Source organism: Rhizophagus irregularis, chromosome 19 (genome assembly GCF_026210795.1).
Source record: "Rhizophagus irregularis chromosome 19, complete sequence".
Taxonomy (NCBI): domain Eukaryota; kingdom Fungi; phylum Glomeromycota; class Glomeromycetes; order Glomerales; family Glomeraceae; genus Rhizophagus; species Rhizophagus irregularis.
Genome location: NC_089447.1, coordinates 4,075,009 through 4,098,664, shown reverse-complemented (window position 1 = coordinate 4,098,664; position 23,656 = coordinate 4,075,009). Strand labels below are relative to the sequence as shown.

At 26.0% G+C, this 23,656-nt stretch overlaps 4 protein-coding genes across 4 annotated transcripts; 3 read left to right on the top strand and 1 right to left on the bottom strand.

Annotated features, from left to right (window-relative positions):
* Positions 1-11,581: 11,581 nt before the first annotated feature.
* Positions 11,582-11,782, bottom strand: OCT59_011455 (uncharacterized protein; the record flags this gene model as incomplete). Its single annotated transcript, XM_066136515.1, has 1 exon — positions 11,582-11,782. The coding sequence occupies one exon, from the start codon at positions 11,780-11,782 to the stop codon at positions 11,582-11,584; it is 201 nt and encodes a 66-aa protein (XP_066001127.1).
* A 2,318-nt stretch (positions 11,783-14,100) lies between these two features.
* On the top strand, positions 14,101-15,009 carry OCT59_011454 (uncharacterized protein; the record flags this gene model as incomplete). Its single annotated transcript, XM_025327386.1, has 1 exon — positions 14,101-15,009. One exon carries the CDS (start codon positions 14,101-14,103, stop codon positions 15,007-15,009), a length of 909 nt encoding a protein of 302 aa, XP_025171575.1.
* A 341-nt stretch (positions 15,010-15,350) lies between these two features.
* OCT59_011453 (uncharacterized protein) lies at positions 15,351-15,805 on the top strand (the record flags this gene model as incomplete). The annotated part of the gene is made up of 2 exons (XM_066136514.1): positions 15,351-15,720; positions 15,798-15,805. The coding sequence occupies 2 exons, from the start codon at positions 15,351-15,353 to the stop codon at positions 15,803-15,805; spliced, it is 378 nt and encodes a 125-aa protein (XP_066001126.1).
* A 227-nt stretch (positions 15,806-16,032) lies between these two features.
* On the top strand, positions 16,033-17,133 carry OCT59_011452 (uncharacterized protein; the record flags this gene model as incomplete). The annotated part of the gene is made up of 1 exon (XM_025327385.2): positions 16,033-17,133. The coding sequence occupies one exon, from the start codon at positions 16,033-16,035 to the stop codon at positions 17,131-17,133; it is 1,101 nt and encodes a 366-aa protein (XP_025171574.2).
* Between the last annotated feature and the right edge of the window lie 6,523 nt (positions 17,134-23,656).

Below are 23,656 nucleotides of genomic sequence, written 5' to 3'. Positions count from 1 at the left end.
TAAGATAATTTAAAAGTATTAGGACAAGCTTTGTTTATTCTTTTAGAATATTAAAAAATATAGTTATTAAATTTTAAGATTATATCATTACATTTATTTAATTTCAAATAATATTCTGCTATTGAATCTTCACCTTAATGTAATAATCCATATCAGAAGTTCAGAACTTATCTACATTATCACCTATCTTGATCTCATCCCTATCAATAGTACCTATTTTCCAAAGAAGATGAATTATATCATACAATTCTATCAGACTTAAATTTACTTTTTTCTCATAAATATTTGAAAAAAGACTAGCAATATATTTTCCAAAAATTATTTTATTTTCCTATTCTGAAGATCTTTGATCAAAGGATGATTGTTTAAGTATTTTTTCTTGACTACCTTTGTTTTCCAATATGCTTTGATTTTGCCATTTCAGATATCCCCAATTTCAATATGCCAATGCAATTCCTTTATTGTATCTTTTAGCCATTTTGCTATCTACACTTTGCCAATAGATTGATTGATACACAATAGCCCTATGAAAAAAAATCATCCAATTTTTGTACAATATTTGTTCAAGTCTGTGTGGAAATTATACAATTATTGCAGATTTTTGGATAAAAATAGCTATGAAGTCTTTCAAAGCATATTAAAAGTATGCAATTTTTGTACAACTTAAATTTAGGATATAGAAAATGTTCAATTTTTGTGTGATCTTTATACAACTTAAATTTAGGATACAGAAAACATTCAATTTTTGTACAATAAAAATTGTGATTATTGTACAACTTGAAAATAGACTTAAATTTAGGATACGGAAAGCAATTTTTGGGTAATCCTACTATACTACTTTCCATCTTACCTGTATGGTTACATTTGACTACTTTTAGGGTCAAATAGACCACTTTTAACCATTACAAATAGATTTTCCTAAGTAAAGTGATTTATGCAGTAAGGTTACACAAAATTCAACTGCATATTTGCTTATAAACGGACATCTTCCGCACCTATTGGTGAAATTTTTGTATCATCTTGTAACTAAAAAAAAGTAAAAAACTTTTTATTAGGTTACATGATTAGTTCTGACTGGAATTATAATTTGGCCAGAATTATGCGGTAAAAATCAACTCTTAAAATTATATATATTGATCACGTGATCTGATCGTCAAAATAAATATGACAATGTGAAATGTTTTTGTTTATGTTTTTTTAACCTTTAACTTTTCTTCAACTTTCTTTTAAAATATCAGGTAAGAAAAACTTGTGTTCTTTATCTTTTTATTTTCCTAACTTTTTACATTTTAATGTTACTAACTTGCTTTCTTCACTAACTTCATACTTTTTTTTTTATTACTAACACTAATAATTTACTTTTTAACACTACTAATTTGCTTTCTTCACTAACTTCATACTTTTTTATTACTAACACTAATAATTTACTTTTTAACACTACTAATTTGCTTTCTTCACTAACTTCATACTTTTTTATTTAATACTAATAATTTACTTACACTAATAATTTACTTTCTTTCTTCGATACTACTAATTTACTTTCATGTTACTAACATACTTTATTTTATTTTATTTTCTTACAAATTTTTATATTTATGATTATATCAAATTTAGTATTTTATTTATGAAATATTGTGTATATTTTTTATATTTTAAGTCAATAAAAATTCATAATTTCACTTTATAAATTGCCTGTTATTACTGTAAAATTTAACCTATAATTCCTAAAATATGGCCTAAAATTTGGCTCAAAAATCACACAATAATTGTATAAATTCAGGTCAAAAATAGGATAATTATTGAATGAATTGCCATGCAATAATTGTGTGATTTATTGCAATTTTTAGCACAATTATTGTATGGTCAAATATACAGAAATCGTAGTGAATTTAATTGAATGATTTTTCAACAAAAATCACACAGACTTTTTTCATAAGGTAGTAAAGTAATAATTAGTATCACGTGATTTATTATATGTTTAACTGTTGTTCAAATGCACCCCTCTCTGATAAATCATAATTCTATTATGTTAGGACCCGCTTACTCCTAATAAAGGTCTCCAGGAAAAATTTCAAATTTACTAGTAATTTACCTTACTTTAATTTTTAATATTATTGGTTAATTGATTTAAAAGGAAAAAAATCATAATAATGCAGTATAACATTTCCTTTTTTAGATATAATTTATCTATTTATAGTAGGATCATCAAAATTTTTTTCTTAGTGATTTTATCTTAGAGTTACGGTAACCTTTATTATAAGTAAGTGGGGTCCTATTATGTTAAACAAAGTTTAGGTTTAATGCAGCCTTACCTGTAGTCTTGCATCAATTATTTCTAGATTTTTTAGCCATTACTGGCTAATTTATCCATTTAATTATCTTTTACTTTTACAATCTTAACATATCTTGATTATATTTTTCCTCTTTTTAGGATGATTGATTTTTTCATATTGTTAAAATAGAAATGTGGCGTAGTAATTTTATGTAGATCAATTTTGTAAATCATTTTGTAGATCCCTTGATTTTTTTGATTTTTTTGATTTATTTGATAAATCTGATAAATTTAATATATTTGATTTATTTATTTTATTAGTTTTATTTAATTTATTTTATTTATTTTATTTATTTATTTTATCAAATATTCTTCATTTTTATTTTATTATAAATAATGATAGGATTTTACCAAGTTGAAGGAGTAGTTAGTTAAATAGTTTCACAGATAATTAAGAATTGTATTGTAGTTTTTAAGTTATACAAAAAGAAAGGTAGTAGGATAATTGGTACGGTATGAATTTGCAAACCTGTACAGTACAGTTGATCACCTCATACAAAATTATAAAATTTGATTAACATGACCGTACTGTATCTATAATAAAAAGAAAATCAGTATGGTACATTTAGCATATAATTAATTGGACACTAATGTCCATTTTAATAATTGGACACCAATGTCCAAAATGTTCATTTTAATAATTTGGACACCAATATCCAAAATGTCCATTTTAATAATTTGGACATCAATATCCAAAATGTTCATTTTGATAATTTGGTCATCAATGTCCAAAATGTTCATTTTGATAATTTGGTCATCAATGTCCAAAATGTTCATTTTGATAATTTGGATACCAATATCCAAAATGTTCATTTTGATAATTTGGACACCAATATCCAAAATATTCATTTTAATAATTTGGACACTAATATCCAAAATGTCCATTTAAAATAATAACTGTACCGTACTGTACTGGTTCTATATATAGAGAGATTATTATAGAGCCAGTATGGTACAGTACAGTTGGTTAAATTTTATGGTTGATCATTTCGTACTGTACCGTACTGGTTCTATAATAATCTCTTTATATATAGAATCAGTACGGTACGGTACAGAATGATTATCACAAAATTTGATCAACTGTACCGTACAGGTTTGCAAATTCATACCGTACTGAATAAATATATATTCTGAAAAGAGTATTATTCTCAGTAGTATAATTCAAGATAGTTAATTTTGCAACCAAGAGATTATCTATATTTTTCGTTGTATTTAAAATCTTACATTATTTTAATAAAAACCTATTTTCTTTAACTAAACATCCAATATTATTTCACGTGATTATTTGTAATTAACTTAAGACTCTCCTATTAAGTTAAACTCCAGTTAACCTGTTAAAGCATTAAAGTTTTTTAGTCAGCTTTAATCGTTGACAGGATAACAATATATATCTGTACAATCATCAGATTCTTCGAATTTTTCAGATGATTTAGAGAATTTCATATAAATATATAATTATATACAATAAATAATAGATTTCTCATAAAATATTTTTAAGATTTTGATGTATTTTAATTATATTATATTTCAACTTTATAATGGACTCTTTGATTAAATTTGCTTGTTAAAATTAGTGAATTTTATCATATTGAAAATTTTTCTATTTTGTCATTTCATCATGTCAAAATGTTGAAATTATTTTTACAATTTTGGCAATAACCTTTTTATTTTCAAAAGTATTTTTATCCTTGATATTCTCAATAGTATATGATATATATATTTGATTTTTTCAAATTTGCGTAATATTTTTTTAGAAGGTATTTTCTATATCCAGAAAAAAATAACTAAATATTTATTGCACCAAAACAGAACTTATAATATTTATTTATGTTGATGTCTCTTTTCTGCTTACATATATGCGCTATTCACTAGTTTAGCTTATGGTGATGAACTAAATAAAAATATTGCTCTTTTTTAAATAAAATCTTCAATCTCTTGCATCAGTGTTGTCATGGGATACAAACATAGACTTTGGATGTCTGGAACAGGACAGTCTGTATCTATATCCAAAATTTTTATATTCCAGACATTTTGTTCAAAAATATAATCATATGATATTGAATTATTTTCTGATCTATTTTATAAATAATTAAATATTTACATTTTTACAACCCATTGTACTTCCTGCTTGACATAAAATAAAAATAAATATTTACACTTTTACAGTTCAGCTTAATCATATTTAGATAAAATTATATAAATTTTATTTTCACATTTTGACATCAAATTTTTCGTTAAAATGGCAAATTTATGTTATCTTTGAAAAGAGTTTCCATTTAGCATTAGCATCAATAGTAGGATGAATAATGTCATTTATATTTACTGTATTATTATCTGTACTATCGTTATCCTCATTAGAATTTCCATTAGATTTAGCATTTTTCTCTTTTTCTAATATTTCTATTTTCTACCCAACCCTAAAGATATTCACCAAATTCATTTTTAGGTTCATCAGATTCATTAGTTTTATTATCTGACTCTTCGGAATTATTTTTTTCTGTTAGTACTAAATTATCAGCCAGATTATTAATGTAGGATTTTAATCAACATTAATATCATCAATAGTAGGTTCAGTAATTAATAATGAATTATTATGAAGATGATGTCCATATGTAATTTCAGCTTTCAATTTACTTATTGAAAGAGCTTTAGTTGACTATATAATATAATAAAGAAAATATTAGAATACTATATTATGTAATAAATATAATAAATTAAAAAAATATATATTTAAACTTACCATCAATCGATTATGACATTTTGATTGTAATTTGTAAGAACCCCATATAGCTTCACAATCTTTCAACAGAAGCAATATTTATATAAATGCCAAAAACTTTACAAGCTACAAATTCCAGTTCATTTGTTAAAATACTAGCAAAATACTAATAACATTAAATATCATTGTTAAATTGTCTATATATATTAAGATCAAATGGATATTGAGCTAACTAAAAATCATTAAATTCATTAAGAATGCATTTTGGTTCTTTTTCAGACCATGCACAATAATAGCAGTCAGTGGAAATGTTCCCAAAAATTAGAAGGAGATTTTTTGTACTATGATATCTCAATATAAATTATTGGGACAGTATGGCTATATGGCATATAGTATATATATAAATTTAAGATTGGCCAAAGTTGGTACAAATGGCTAAAATTGACAATTTTCAGATTTTAATTCTGGCCAAAATTTTTTTAATTCTGGCCGAATTTGTAATGCCAGCCCAAATTACATTAAAATCGAAATTTTCAGGTCAAAAGTAACACCATATTTATGCAATGTAACATTTTTTCCAACAATAGTAAACATATTCGTTCAAGATTTGAAAAATATTTTTAAACCTTTTAAAAGTCAAAAACTTCACTTTATTCGGTTGCATCTGGCCAAAGAAAGTAGTCAATTATATGGTTATTTTAATACAACAAACTAATAAAAATTTAGAAAATTTATTTAATCTTATTCTTTTGCTTATTTTTTTTAAATATTTAATAAATATCTTTTATTTTAACACTACTTTAGATACTTTTTATATATATAAAAAAATATTTTACTTATTCATATTATACTATTTGTATTTATGACTTAACAAAGTAAATAGACCTAATAGTCAATAAGAATTTTTCTATGAATAAATAATTTTTGTTTTATTTTCTTGTTAAACGAATTAAAATTAAAAATTTTAAAGTTTTTTTTAATGTTATAATAATTTACATGATTACTATAATATTAAGAATTAAGTATTAAATGTCTAATTTAAATAAACAAATAAAAACATAATATTTAACTATTTTTGCGATTAAACCTCATTTATACCGTTCAAATAGACCTAATAATATTATTCTAATAAAAAAAAATTTTTTTTTTATTAACACTATAATTAAAAAATTCAACAAAATTTATAAATAACAAAACATCTAGCTTAATAATCACCATTCTAAGCTTAACAAAAGTTGTTCATTTCACCAAATTATACCTAAAAATAAAATAATTGCTGGTTAAGAAAGCTTTTATTAAGAGTTTTATTGAAATCAAGAAAAATTTTTTTTATTATAAAAATTGGTTTTTTGCAGTTTACACAAGATCTCCCTAAATAACTGCCCTTTTTAACTTAATAAATCTTTTTCTTCTCATAAAATTACATATATTTGTGTTATTTAAATTGTATTTTATACCCACTTTTAAGTTGCATTTTGAGGAAAACTTCATTTTTAAGACGAACTTTCTTGTAATATGTAAAGAAAAAAAAATATTACTAAAGAGGAAATGATGACAAATATTTATAGTACACATGATGAACTATTAATTTACTTAATTTGTATAAGCATTGTATTAAAAATTTCTTTTTTTAGCTACATGGTGATATATTCAATTATGGTTACACAAAATTATTTTAATTAATGATCGGCAAGAGAAATGACATTTCCACTGACTGATAGTACATGAGCTACTTTCCAAATTCTGAATAATTAATATTAGAAACTGAATTGTTGAATTGTTCCATCATATATTCAAAATATAGTAAATAAAAAAGTAAAAAGAGGGTTGTTCCCACTTTTTCTAATATTTTTCCAATCTATCAATCATTTTTGAAGCTAATATTGTCAGTGTTAGTTATTAGATTAGACCAGTCCAGTGGAATAGTACTGGACTGGATAGTCCAGTGCAGTAAACTTTTGTCAATTGGAACTGGACCGAGTAAATAAAATTTTTAAAAAAAAATTTTTTTTTTTAGTATCACTGTTCATGTAGTTTGTACCATTTATATTATTGTACATCTGCATACTTTTAAAATGGAAAAGTATTGACTAACAGTATATTTAAAAGTTCTTAATAAAAAAGCAAATACTTGTAATAAATATACTTTATGTAAGACATGTATAGTAGTGCTACGATCTGTAATTCAGTCAATTCAGATTGATTTGTTCATCTAAATTAACGTATCCAATTATTTTTGACGAATTAATCTGATTTTTAATTCTGACCAGCATTATAGTTAGCTTGGGCTAAAGTTGCTGAAACTCAATAGGCTAATGTCGAAATGTTGAAATTAAAATGTATCGAAATGCTGAAATGTTGAAATAGTTTCAACATGTCGAAATTGTCGAAATGTTGAAACTAGTTTTGGCATGTCGAAATTGCTGAAATTGTACGAAATTACTGAAATAGTTTTGACATATCAAAATTGTCGAAACTAAATTTACTAATAAATTAACTATATTTATGTTAAAAAAGATATTATATGACTAATACAAATTTAAAAATATAAAAATATACGAATTTTATTATATTATTAACTAATTATTATAGTTGTATCTGAAATTGTATTTAAGATTGGATTAATTAATTATTTATATTATTTATTGATGTTTAATATGTACAATGAATTGTTTTAAAATGATGTCTGACAACTTTATAAAAAAGAAAAGCCAAAAGAAATGTTTTAAAATAATGTTTCTTAAATAAAAAACACGAAAAATCCCTTTCCTGGTCCCTTTTTACCTAATTTAAAGTTTGGTTATAGTATTTGTCTAGCAACCCTACAAAAAGAAAAAGAAACGTTATTAACGTTTCTATACAATAAAAAAAAAACTTATAAAATACGTTCTCTAACCTACCATTTCGTTAAATTTCAAGACAGGAGCCATTGTAATTTTCTAGAGAAAAAAGAGGAATGTTAGAGGACCCCAAATAATACTAATATAACTCACAAATGATCGGCATGCATTTACTATTAACTCTACGCAACTTTTTTTTCATAGTAACGCTACGCAAATCCAAATCTTAGTTCAAAAAAATTTTTGTTACTAATATAATTCATTTCACATTTTTTCTATTAAAATATTAATAAAATCATGCCAACCTTATCATTTTATATTAAAATAGTGTGTTTCGCACTTTTTTCTATTAAAATATTAATAAAATGGTACGAAAATCACCATTTATTTGTTAAAATGGTGCGTTTCACACTTTTTCTATTAAAATATTAATAATATCATGCGAAACTCACCATTTATTTGTTAAAATAGTGCGTTTCGCACTTTTTTATAATAAAATATTAATAAAATGGTGCGAAACTCTCCATTTATTTGTCAAAATGGTGCGTTTCGCACTTTTTTATATTAAAATATTAATAAAATGGTGCGAAACTCTCCATTTATTTGTCAAAATGGTGCATTTCGCACTTTTTTATATTAAAATATTAATAAAATGGTGCGAAACTCTCCATTTTTTTGTTAAAATGTTGCGTTTCGCACTTTTTTATATTAAAATATTAATAAAATGTGCGAAACTCCCGATTTTTTTGTTAAAATGGTGTGTTTCGCACTTTTCTATTAAATTATTAATAAAATGGTGCGTTTCGCACTTTTTCTATTAAAATATTAATAAAATGGTACGTTTCGCACTTTTTTATATTAAAATATTAATTAAATGGTGCAAAACTCACCAATTATTTATTAAAATTGTGCGTTTCGCACTTTTTTCTATTAAAATGTTAATAAAATGGTGCGAAATTCACCATTTTTTGTTAAAGTAAGTGCATTTCGCACTTTTTTTTTATTAAAAAATATTAAAATAATGCGAAATGCATTACTTTTTATTACTATATACAATTAATTACCAAAATCCGTAATATTGCAAATTTCATAAATATATTACGGACCCATCCTTAATGGTTTTGCGCAACTTAATTTTTATCAATATTATACAATTGATTAACATATAATGCAATATATTTATAAACTCTACGCAAACGTGATATGTGAGTTATCCCAAAATTGACCGATCTACGCAAACTCAATTTATGGGTTTAAAAAGTAATTTCATATAAACTCTACGCAAACCCGTTTGTGAGTTATATCAGTATTATTCGGGGTCCTAATGTTAGTAATATTCCAAAAATAAAATAAAACACATTATCCCTCTCAACTTACATTTTCAGTATTTCAGTTCAAAATCTAAGTCTGGAAGCTTTATTTAACAAAGAATATTCGGTTTAAAAACTGTTTTCTTTAAACAAAAAAATTTTTAAAAATAAAAAACTAATGGTTTAAAAACTATTTTAAAAATAAAAAGTAATGGTTCAAAGAACTGGTCTTCTTTTTTAAAAAAATAAAATAATTTAACCATTTTATTAATGAAATAAAAATAATAAAATAATGGTTTTAAAAACCGTCTTTAAAAAAAAATTTTAAAAAATATCGATTATCAATTTTATCAATTGATCGGTAAATCTTTTTACTTCGTAGTACATTTTTTTAAGAATCAAAGAAATAAATAAAAAAAATTCAGTTTAAAAAAACTGAAAAAGAATTTATTTTTAATAAAAAAAAATGTTTTTTTTTTTTCAAAAAAAACTGAAAGATATCGATAATTAGAATTTTATCAGTAAATAGCAATGAATCTATTTATTATAGATTGCATCTTTACTACTGTAAGTGGCGATTTATTGTTGATTTATATTTTGTACAAAATTAATTTTGATGTTTAACAATTTCACAATTATTATTACTATTATTACTATTATTAGTGCTCTACATGAGTCGGCTCGAGCCGAGCTACAGTCTGGCTTGGCTCGGCTTGAAGATCTGTGCCAAGCCAAGCCTGAAATGAGCCGAGCCACAAAAAATCTTGGCTTAGTTCAGTTCGAGCCAAGCTGAGCCATAAAAATCCTGGCTTGAGCCAAGCTGGGCTCGAGCTGGCTCAAGCTTTATCATAAAAACGTTTTTGCACCGTTTTTACTTTAAATTATTAAAAAAAACGTTGCAAAACATTTTTTACTTTTATATTTATATAAAACGCCAAAACTATTTGTTTCAGCATTTTTCCTTTTGATTTTACATGTAAAAACGCTGAAACTGATAGTTTCGGCATTCTTTTTTTGATTTTACATGTAAAAGCACCGGAATAATTGGTTCCGGCGTATTTCCTTTTGGTTTTACATGTAAAAACGCCAAAACTGATAGTTTCGGCATTTTTCTTTTGATTTTACATGTAAAACGCCAAAACTGATAGTTTCGGCATTTTTTTTTTGATTTTACATGTAAAAGCACCAGAATAATTGGTTCTGGCGTATTTCTTTTTGGTTTTACATGTAAAAACGCCGAAACTGATAGTTTTGGCATTTTTCTTTTGATTTTACATGTAAAACGCTGAAACGGATAGTTTCGGCATTTTTTTTCGATTGTACATGTAAAAATGACAGAATAATTAGTTCCGGCATTTTTCTTTTTGATTTTACATGTAAAAACGCTGAAACTATTAGTTTTGGCATTTTTTTTTAATTTTACATGTAAAAATACCGAAATCATTAGTTCTGGTGTTTTTCTTTTTGATTTTACATGTAAAAACGCTGAAACTGATAGTTTCGGCATTTTTTTTTCAATTTTACATGTAAAAACGCCGGAATCATTAGTTCTGGCATTTTTTTCAATTTTACATGTAAAAACGCTGAAATTATTAGTTCCGGCAGTTTCTTTTTGATTTTACATGTAAAAACGCTGAAACTATTAGTTCTGGCGTTTTTTTTTCAATTTTATATGTAAAAACGCTGGAATCATTAGTTCCGGCATTTTTTTTCAATTTTACATGTAAAAATGCCAGAATTATTAGTTCTGGCATTTTTTTTTCAATTTTACATGTAAAAACGCCGGAATCATTAATTCCGGCATTTTTTTTCAATTTTGCATGTAAAAACGCTGGAATCATTAGTTCCAGCATTTTTTTTTCAATTTTACATGTAAAAACACCAGAATCATTAGTTCTGGCATTTTTTTTTTCAATTTTACATGTAAAAATGCCGGAATCATTAGTTCCGGCATTTTTTTTCAATTTTACATGTAAAAATGCTGGAATCATTAGTTCCAGCGTTTTTTTTTTCAATTTTACATGTAAAAACTTAAATAAATGTTTTCACAACGTTCTTTAATAAACAATGAAAAAAAGTTGCAAAAACATTTCGTTTATGCATGCATTATTATATAAAAACGTTTTGCAACATTTTTTGTATAATAGCTCATTTGGCTCATGAGCCAGCTCGAGCTTTTTGAGCTAAGTCTGTTACAGGCTCGAGCTTTTTGAGCTGAGCCTAATAACTGGCTCGAGCTCTTCCAAGCTGGCTCGTGAGCCACCAAGCCAATTTAATCATGGCTTGGCTTGGCTCAGCTTGAAAAGCTTGAGCCAGCTCATGAGCCAGTTTGGCTCGTGTAGAGCACTAACTATTATTACTATTAATAATATAATTATTGTTAATTCTCAAACTCTTTCACCAAATCATCAACATTATAATTTAATATATCCCTCCCCATTACTTCATTATCATCTTGATTATTTCCATTCACATTACCATTCATTTCATTTTCCTCTTCTTCTGGAAACTCTCCAAAATTTTCTAATCCATTTAAAATTTTTGGGTTAGACAGATCTAATGTATTTTCGATCCATACCATTACTTTATGATTTGGAATTATGTGTCCATCGGTTGTTCTTTATACATCTTGATCCTCTTTCAGTGTGGTTTCATCATCATCATCATTATCTTCAAACGCTGTTCTGCTAAGATTTTATTTATAATATTATTTAATTCGCTATCACTAAATTTCTGAGAATTTTTTTTAATACTTTTTCCATAAAAAGCTAGTTCGTGAGATACATTTGACCTATAATATGTTATTAATTTTAACATTGATTCTAATCGCTCTACACCAAGTTTGAGACGCCTTTTATTTGAGAGCCAACCACAAATTGAAAATCCACGCTCACAGCTGGCACTATTAGGGCAGATCGAAAATAAGTGAATTGCAAGTTGTTGTAAATAAGGTGGTTCTAATTCTATACTTGACCACCACTTAATTGGGTTATCTATTCCCTCTGTATATGGTTAATTAAAAGGACTTTCTTTATTTTTATATTTCAATAAATGAGAGCAAAGAGTATGAGCCTTAGTCAAATCCATCCCTAATTTTTGTGCTGTTACTTCAGCATATTTAACTATTCGCATCTAAATTCCATGTTTTAGGAGTTCAGCTAATTAAATATATTTAATTTTAGTATTATTTAATTATTATAGTGAGTCAAAATAATAATAAATAAAATAAATAAATCAATACCTCAGAAAAGAGGGTTAAAAAAAATGCCAGCAAGTAATCATTATCATCAAATTCATTGAAACGTGCATTAATTTTTTCAATACAATAATTACGAAATTCTGAATAAACTTGACGTGGTAATTTTTTTATTGCAAGAGAAATTTGAGCTAATTCTAAGTAACAATCGCTTAAATCCACTTCTCTCCTTTCTAACGCTAATACAGCTTTACACAATGGATTTAGAATAAATCCAAGAACCTTCAACTCATTAAAAAAATTCCACAAACAAATGATAGGTTTAATTTTATCATTTGTTAATAAATCTGAATGGTTGGCTGCCATCTATAGAAAAATTTATTATTCATATAATAATAGTATAAATAATAAAATTAGTTTTACTTACATTTTCTAGAACAGCTTTCACTCTCAAAATATTGTCAATGCTTTTATAAGTAGTCATCCACCTTGTTTTGCAGTAAAGCACGATCACACCACCTTTAATATTCATTGTGTTTAAAAGTTTTTGGAACTTAGCACCTACAGTAATTTTTTTTTGTAAAAAAAAAAAATTCAATTTAGCAATTATTAAAATAAATTATTACATTTGAGTTTAAAATATTTTTACCTACTCTAGCATTATTTCTAAAGAATGTTGCTAAAATATTCACTTTTTTTAGAAGCTTATCAGCAAATGAATGTTGAACTATGTCACATGACATTAAGTTTATATAGTGTAAAATGCATTGAACATTCATTATATTTGGAAATTTTTTTTCAATTAATTCATGTGCTTTTCAAATATTAGATCCGTTGTCACTAACAATAGCTGAAAATTTTGATACTCCAACTCGATTGATAACATCTTTAATCTTTTCTGCAATATATTCCCCAGTGTGTGAATCACTAGATGGATCAGAAAGTTGAAATATATATTCTTTTCTATTTGGAGTTAGTATAGTAAAATTCCATATAGATCAACAGGGCGGATATGCTAATTATCACCTTGCCGATCATTTGCCGATCATATATATTGATTATCACGTTTTTTTGAGGGCTTCAAGTAAAACTATATTTCTCAAAAAAATTTTATAATCATTTTGTTTGGTAATTTAGGTTATCAAAAATATACTATAAAATTATTGTGGCAAAAAAAAATGTAGTGCCAAAGTTAGATTTGGGCCGAAATATTCAATAATTAGTATTTACAAATCATATGCTGATCATCTGCTAATTTGACTTTGAAGCTTCGGGTGAAGCCACAGATGTTCAGGCGAAACTTGAAACTTTTATAATATATTATTTAAGTATTCAAAAATCTATGGTTAAAATAAACATGGATAATTTTTAATAAACAAAAAGTTATCATTAAAAGAATACTTGCAATTATTAAGGTTAATAAGGCTAATTTTTAGCCTAACTTTATGATCTGTTTTAAGAATTAATTTATTAACATTAAATAGAAAATTCAAATAAAATAATTAAAGTTTTAATATATTGTTCATTTTTTTATAAATAGTTTTAAAATTCACAAAATTTTTTTTATAAAAATAGCACCATTTTTAATACAAAATATTATTATTTAATTTAAATATAAAACAGTACTATTTTTTTATAATTTAATAAAAAACAACATTTTTTTTAATATAAATATTAAAGTTTTAAAAAAATTATTCAATAAAATGTCAACAGAATCTACTTGCACCTTTAATTCAACTGATTGCAAAGGAGTGATTAGGCAAATTACTAATAATATAAAAATTCCAATAACAAATAAAGAAATTATTTTAGTTGGAATGAAACTATGTCAAACTCACTTTAATAAATTTATTACTAATGAAGTACATAACCTTAAACTTAATGAAACTTGTTCTCATCCAAAGCATGATGAATATAAAAGCCAATCAAAAAATACAAATAAAAAATCAAAAAACCTTAATCTTGAAAAGGTTCCAAAGAGATTAATTTCAATTTTAAATTTAGATGAAACTGCTAAAATTTGTAGCTTATGCAGAAAAAGGACAGATAAGGATCCTGATTATAATAAGTTAGAAGAATATAATGCACCAATTTCTAAAAAAGAAAATGATGATAATATATTAAATATAGGAAATCATACTTATTCATTTAGAAAAGATGTTTTATACAGTGAAGAAGAATTAAAACAGTTTGAATCAGATTATCAAGAAATCATAACACAATTAACTATTTCAAATGAAATAAGTTTAAGTAATAAAATCAAAAAAATGTCTAGCATTCTTTACAAAAATCAAAGAGTATTAAAACAAAAAACAATTTATGATCCTGATGAATTTGAAATTATGTTAGAAGAAGCAGATGCAGATTTAATTGGTTTTTTTGATGAATTGTATAAAGGAACTAATCCTAATACAAAATCTGAAAAAACAAATAATAATAATAAAAAAAAGCTAGTTTCTTTATGTTATTTTTTAGCTAGTATTAATAACAAATATATAAATGGAATTAAAGCAGATATTGGATTATATTTAGAAACTTCTGGAGCATCAGCTTCTTCTATTGATACACTTGCAAATATAGGATTATCAGTATCCAGAAGAACAGTAAATTGACAAAAAACTCTTATTTCAGAAGATCATCAGTATACTCAGTGTTGTCATAGGGACGGGACATGTCCATGGACGGGACGGGATGGGACAGTCCAGGACACGTCCAAGGATTTTAGCAATGTCCGGGACATTGGGACATTAAAATCACGTGATCTTAATTATAAATTATAGCCCATTAGGTGCTGTCTTGATAAGACAAATTGTAAACTTGGACAATTTTTGGACGGGACATGGACGGGACATGGACGGGACAATGTCCGGGACATTAAAATTTTGGCGGGACATGTCCCATGTACAACACTGAGTATACTGTAAATGACTATTGTTTACAAAACATTGAAAATATGTTTATACTTAATATTGATGATTATCATAATATTCATAGAAGAAATCAACCAACTCTATTAAAAACACATGACATTAATCATTTTGTAACAATTTTATTAAACTCAAATCCTAATACTCCTAAAATACCTTATTACTCATTAAACAATATTCCAATTTATAATCCTAAAGGTGTTGATTTTAAATTAATTATAGATTATATTAATGTTAACTTTATGAGTAAATTAGGAAAAAGTTATTATCAACAAAATGAAATGTGGAAGCAGCATTTATCTGATGATTCTTATGAAAATAAATTGGAATTTCTTACTGTTCATAATTATGATGGACGTGTTCAAAATCAACAGGAATTAAGATCAATGAAAAATAGTAAGTTGGTAGATTTTATTTTACATCCTTTGCACAATACAAAAGATTATATTGAATCTGCAAATATTTTATTTAAGGTATTTGAAAAAATAGAACAAAAAGATTATTTTAATAACTTTGTAATACCTACAATTTGTGATTGGCCTGGTCAAGTCAATCTAAGAAGAGCTATTACATTAAAACTTAATAAAAAAGAAAATTCTGGAATTTCATCTCAAATACTAAGTATAATTCCTATGCATGATTGGACCACTACATATTTCTTTAAATAGTAGAGAAACATTATTTCAAAAATATCATTTTTTTTTTGAAATGATATATCATGATCTCTTTGGAGTTAACAAGATTTTAGCACAAAAACCAAAGCCAAGACTTATTAATCTTATATTAAATTTAACTTATTATGGATGGAAAAATATTCGTAATTTAATTGTTAACCGTTTTAAAAATATAAAAGATATTGAATATTTAATGATGATAGATTTATTAGACAATTCTTTACCACTTACTTTAGACATATATATTAAACTTTTCAGATGTGGATTTTTTGAAGGATATTTAGAAAGTATTGTAAAAATTTGGATTTTATTTCAAAGATTACATAGATATAATTATAATAAAGCACCACTTATATTTTTAAGTGATGTGTTTTATTGGACATTAAATAATCATCCAATACTAGATATTTTAAAAGATAATTTACCAATTTTTAATGATTATTTTGTTGAAAATTTTCATAGTTCTCTTAGATATCAAACAGCTGAATCAAATACTGATAAACAAATTATACAAAAAGCAAAAACCATTGATATTGAAAGAAATGATAATAGATTTAAAACCACTTTTGTTAATACAAGAAATGTTAATATTTCAAAGGTTAAATTAATATCTTTAGAGAAAAAGGTTTCATTATTCTTATTATCTCTTTTTGACAAAATTTATCATAATATTGGAAAATCAAATAATAGTAACAATAATATATTTGAACTTCCAAGTTTTAATAATAGAAATATAGATGTTATGCTTCTTCCTTTAGCTTGGAGTACTTCAAATTTACCTGATATTGATAAATTTTGTGATGCAGAAAATTGTTTATTATCAAATTCATCATCAAACATTATTTTAATATGTGGCCATAGTTATCATAAAGAATGTCTAAATCTACTTAATGAAAAATGCAAATATTGTTTTAATTATTTATCAGAAAGTATTAAAACAAATATTACTACTTTGAATAAAAGATTATCTAAACCATTAAAAGATAATGAAATACCTGAATTTTTAGAAGAAAAGGGTTTAGATGAAGATTATGATGATGAAAATATTGATAGTCTTTTAGAACAAAAAGAATATAATATAAATAATCAATATGAAATTCAATACAATATATGGCAAAACTATAATAATATGTAAATAATAGATAAAAATCCTTTATTTTATTTTAATTTTAATAAAAATACTTATTTTTTATTAAATTATAAAAAGTTGCCATTAGTAAAGTTGCTTAATAATATTCTGATTTAGGTGAAAATTAATATACTATAATTCCAAAGTAAAGTTAAGCTATTATTAAGATTTTAGTATAGATTATTATGTAAATTTTGCAAAAAAATAACTAATAATAGTATTTTTCTTATGTGATAAGATTGAATAAATAATCAACAAATAATCGGCAAAATAATCGGCAAAATCGTGATAAAATAGAGATGTCCGCCCTGTTATATAGATCTATGGTTAGAAGATGACCACCCGTCTAAAGCTAATATTAAAAATTAAATATAAATTAAATATATTAATAGATTTTTATCAAAAATTTTTTTTAAGTAACATACCTAGTGTTAAATTGTCTGACATTTGCAATTCTTTATGAATTTTAGAATTAACATTCCCTAATTCATCTTTAAATAAGCAATTGGCCAATAGTTCCTGAAATGGAGGGTCATATGCAACGTTAAGTTCATTGATAAAATCTGTAAAAAATGGTGATTCTACTACACGAAAAGATATTCCACAACATACAAAGAATTTTAACAAAGTTCTGTTGATTCTATCAATTCTTCTTTGAGAAAGTGGTTCATCAGCATCGTGATAATCATATAAAGATGTTTGATTAGAAAATTTTCTTTTTTTATTATTGTTGTTCGCTTTCTCTTCAAATACTTTTTGATAATTTTGAATTAAGTGAGGTAGGGCGTTTGGATAATGGTTTGCAATATGTCTCTGTAATGTAGACACATCACCTCTACTAAAAATTTTTTTACAAAATTTACAAGTCCCACTTGCATGCCCTTCTGAATTACGCTCGCCTTGCGTATAATGCTCCCATACTTCATTCTGCGGACGACCTTCTTTGCATTTATTAGTAGTCATTTTTATAGAGAATAAAAAAATTTTTTTTTATCAAAAAATGACACATTGTGAGGATTTTTTGGAATGATGACGATTTTTTAATCTAATTAACATTGCAGAATTTTCTTAATCGAGATAATTAAAATAAATTAAAATTACACAAATTTATCGTTAAAATTACACAGAACATCTCATGATAGACAACCCTCATTATCTTTATACTTATAAGTTAAAATATCACTCTCGTGATATATAAAATAAGATTATGACCTTTTTTTTTATAAAAACCCCTTAGTCAAGTGAAGGACACATTGTGACACAAGTGTTAATTTTATCTCCAAGAAATCGTCACTATAAAAAAAATAAGGAAAGAATGTTAGCAAATGTTCTGTAACTAAAGAAAAGTAAAACTCACATTTACATTTCACGTTCAAGTGCCGATTTCGTCTTCAAGAAGTTATTACTACAAAAAAATATATAGAACATTAGTAAATGTTCTATAACCAAAAATAATTAAAAAATCCTCCATTTCACTCACCTTTCACCAGATCTTTATTCCTAAAATACCAAAGACAAAGATCTAAAAAAAGAAAGAAAGACATTAGCAACGAGTTAGTATAGAAATGAAAGAAGCAACAAAAAAAGACTTAACCTTTCTTTTTCAGGTGCCATTTCGTCTTAAGTCCAATACCAAGAAGCCAGTATCCTTACAAACGAAAAAAAAGAAAAAAAGAAACGTTAAAAATGTTTCTTAAAACATTAAATTTTTTTTAAAAAACTTTCCTTTTACCTGTCCGTTTATATGTAAATTCCAGTTTCATCAATTCCAAGAAAGCTGGTATCCCTATAATATTTCATTTTTCGTTAGAAAATGTTTCTTAAAAGTTATAATAAATTTAAAAAAGAATACCTGCTTACCTTAATGTCCATGTTATCCATATCCAAATTTATTCATGTCCAAGTTTATCCAGTTTGGTGTCTTTACAAAAATAACAAAAATAAAAAAAAAATTTTTTTTTTTACATATTGATTATCAGATTGACCAATCCTAACCGAATAGAGTAATGCCAAACTATATGTATATCATATGATATACTATGTTAAAACGCCAAAATAGTTTCGACATGTTGAAACTATTACGGCATTTCAACAAATCGGAAGGCCATTGTCAAAATGTCGAAATAGTTTCGACAATTTTGACATGTCGAAACTCTTTAGTTTCGGCAAGTAACTTTAGCTTAGGCCAGTACTAAAAGTTTAGGCAGAGCTAACTCTTGTTATTGAAACTTTAATTCCGCCCAAAATTACAATTTTGGCCAAAATTAAGATTAGTTTGACAATCTGGATTGAATCTGGATGTGCTAATGAGCATCCAAATTCAATCCAGATGGTCTTTTAGAACTCAAATAGTACCTCTAGTGTATAGAATCCTGAAGAATACATATACAACTCAGATCCAAACTCAAAACTTTAATATAACTTTATACAGGACCCCAAACAATATATATAAAGGTAGGTTTTGAGTTTGCTTAACCAACATATAAAAATTTTTCCTATGTGAGATTTATTATTGCTTATTTGATAACATAATTTTTAAATAGTCAGATATAATTATGCATAGTTGAGTATTAAATTATTAATAGTCAGATATATATTTGCGTAGCAGGATAAATTTTTTTAATATATATATATAATATAATATATATTTACATTTTTCACAAAAAACTCTTCCCGCTGATTGTTCAGTCACAAATTTCACACTAGTAGTTTGAAGAAATATTTTTCGTTTATTACCGTTTAAGTCATAGAAAATATTGTTTTTTCGTTATAGAATTTGGAAAGAGTAATATGGAAGGAGTAGAATTTACCCAACCTTCAGAAAGTAGCACTTTGGCTGCTTTGACGAGCTCTTTGATAGCTCAGCAACCCATACAGACGAATAGTAATATGATAAGACAAATTGTAAACTTGGACAATTTTTGGACGGGACGTAGACGGGACATGGATGGGATAATGTCTGGGACATTAAAATTTTGGCGGGACATGTCCCATGTACAACACTGCCATAAGTCTTTAAATTTTTCTTCAACTTGTTTACCGTTGAATCTAACTACTACTTCATAGTATAAATTTTTAACATTAAATTTGAGGGTTTTAATTGGTTCAAAACTTTTCAAATATACTTTTAACATCTACTTGTTCACATCTAGTGGAACATCCCAGATTTTAATTTCATAATCATTAAGATTATCATTTTGCTGATTGTTGATTACTTCTAATTTAGCAAATCTTACATCATTATCATCTGCAATTTTCTTGGCACAAACTTCAGCTGCTTGTGCTTTTATTTCATATGTTGCTCGAATCACCTTAATACCTTTAATGGAAGTTGGTGTCAATGAAATTAGCCCAAGCACATCCGAAATTTTCCTATATGCAAAATTTTTTTTAGCAATAATATTATCGCCTGAAAGACTATCTCGCAGATGAAAATACTAAAATGTTGAGTCTTCTTAATAATAGTCCAACCATCATCTTTTTTCGCTTCTTTAAAAGTTGTATTCTGACTAGGGTGACTTGCGTTAGTTTGAGCATGTATAGAGGCATTTAGCCCTACGTTAGACTGTTAGAGACAGCAACTAATGGGCTATAATTTATAATTAAGATAACGTGATTTTAATGTCCAAATGTCCCAGACATTGCTAAAATCTTTGGACGTGTCCTGGACTGTCCCATCCCGTCCCGTCCATGGACATGTCCTGTCCCTATGACAACACTGCTTATAGTTATTGAGATTTGAGATTTTGCAAATATGCGTTTAGAATTTTTCCATCTAACTTAACGAAGGATGAAAGGAATTTACGTTTTAAATATGAGTTGAAATTAGCTAATTTACCTGTAGGTACATACGCTGCTGATTTGAAAGATATTATCATACAAATGAAGGCAAAATCATGTTTCGTACCTAAAAATAGGTTTTCAAAAAATTATGAGAAAGAAAGGTTCGCATTTGTCTTTTTGATAATGAGAACGACCTTAATAATGCTCTAGGTAAGAAATTCTCTTTCAACAATCGAGGCTTAGTTTTCGTTAATTATGATGCAGTCACATGCCACGTATGTGGTTCTCCTTATCATTGAGTCAGAACATGTCCGGAAAATTAGAGGAAAAGAAACATGTCATCAACACATGAAGTATATCAACAGATTTATAGTAGATATGGAGTAAAAGCATCCAGACCAAATATGGGGTTCAAACCATTATTCCCTAGAAACTCACAATATCAACCTGATAAGTCAGAAGGTATGCACAATTGGGATGAAGAAGTTGAACAAGAAATGCCATCATAAGGTCCTTCAAGTTATGCTGAAGCTGTAAAGAAAATTAAGACAGTACCCAATGTAAGAGCGAATGTTTTAACATCAAGTCAAGGCCATTTCAATCTTACAAAGGGAAAGGAAAATAACAAGAGACACAAGAGCCAGTAAGAAAACCTTGGAATCAACAGAATATTAATCCTACACCAGTTAATAATGAGGGTGATAGGCTGGATAGATTGGAACGACAAATGGAAAAATTCATGAATATGATACAAAGATTGAATGAGAGAGTTTCAAATTTAGAAATTAATCATATTAATCAAGCTGAGATTTTGAGTAATAGAAAAGTAGAATTATTGTTTGCTAATGATGATAATACGTTCATGAATAATAATAATAAAAGGGTAAAAGAATTTCAACAAACATGTAATGTGTATATCGATAAAAATGTTGCGCCAAATGTACAAACTCGTACATTATCTCCTATGGAAGAAGATAGTGAAGTAAATAAAACAGTTGAGACAGAAAAGTTCATATATGAACCATCAACCGCGTTGGGTACATCACCTTCGTCCCCAAATAGTCAAGAAGGAAATACATAACAATTAGACAATTTTGAAGTCAGAATGGGTCAGGCGTTTAGTATATTACAAGATATGTCTGGAAAATTTGACCACTTAATGAACAACCAAACACCATATGTCAATGAAGACAGGGCTATGGAATTCAATAACAGAATAACCAACCCCCAATATAATCAACAATGATAGTACAACTTATAGATATTCGACCATCTATTGATGGTATTATGGACATTAATAATACATTTAAGATAACAACAATTAATGTGTCAGGATTAAATACAATACTTAAGCAAGAACAAGTTTTAAATTATATGAAAATTAATAAGATTAGTTGTTTAATAGTCACAGAAACAAAACTTCAAACTGCTAGTGCGAAAATGATTTATAAAGATTATAAGGATATAACGACTTGATCGTCATGCGACGATGACAACCATTTTTTGACTGGAGTTGAGATTATAATGAATAATGATTATGCAAAATATGTTATTAAAAAAGATATCATTGAAGGTTGAGCTTTAAAACTTACGTTACTTTTGAAAGGAAAGATTCGTTTCACAATAATTGCAATTTATAACTTTTCGAATAATAGTTATAAAGATGAAATTTTGGAATTTTATACGAAATTAGAAGAAATTTTAACAGCTGAGAAAAAATTAAAAGCTAAAATAGTCTGTATTGGAGATTTTAATGCAAGTTATGATACAGCGATAGCTCAACAAAGAGCAAATCGAAAAATTTTCTGGAAAGATCATATTTTTCAGATATTAAAAAAGAACGTTATGATTGATATTAATTTAATTTACCATGATAAACCACTGAATACATGGAATAGATCAGATAAAAAATCTAGAATTGATTACATATGGGTCACAGAAAATTTAGTACTAGATACTATCTATGCGTCTACGAATAAAGTCCACATATTTGAAACCGATCATTCAGCCGTAACGGTATATTTCCAAATAGATGACCTGTTTCATACAAAACAATTATTTAAAAAGAAAAAACATAACAATAATAATTTGAAAGTGGATTATAAGAAAATAGATAGTCAATTATGGGAAACATATGCAGAAAAAATAGGAAAGTTATTGGATAAAGAAAAAGATATAATTGATAATGTAGAAATTTCGATCAATAATATAAATAGAATATGGAATACAATTCGAAATACGTTTAAAAAAGCTAATAATGAATTGCCGAAAAAGAAAGGTAACCCGAACAAATAAGTGTTACCAAAAACTATCGTGTTTTATAAGAGATTTTTACATAAATTATCATATATTTTAACAAATTTAACGGAAAAAAAGATCATGAGTTTGAACTTAACTAATTATAGAAAGTGTAAAAAATTTATAGAAAAGCATTATGAAACAATATCAGAAATATGTTTTAAATTTGCAATAGACATAGATGGACTGCTCAATAAAAATATAAAAGAGTTTAAAGAAATAGTCAAGATAGCCTTTAAATTAGTTCAGGTGAATTTTGCTGAAGAAAGTAAAATATATAAAGAAGAGAAAATGAAGTTTTATATCCAATGACAGTGTGAGGATCTACAAGATAATAAAAAAAGGTTCCTAGATTCTACGTTGAATAGAAAAAGAAGTAAAATTGTCCTGGATAAAATAGTAATAGAAAAAAATTCAGTAAAACAATTAATTTCAGATGAGGAATTGA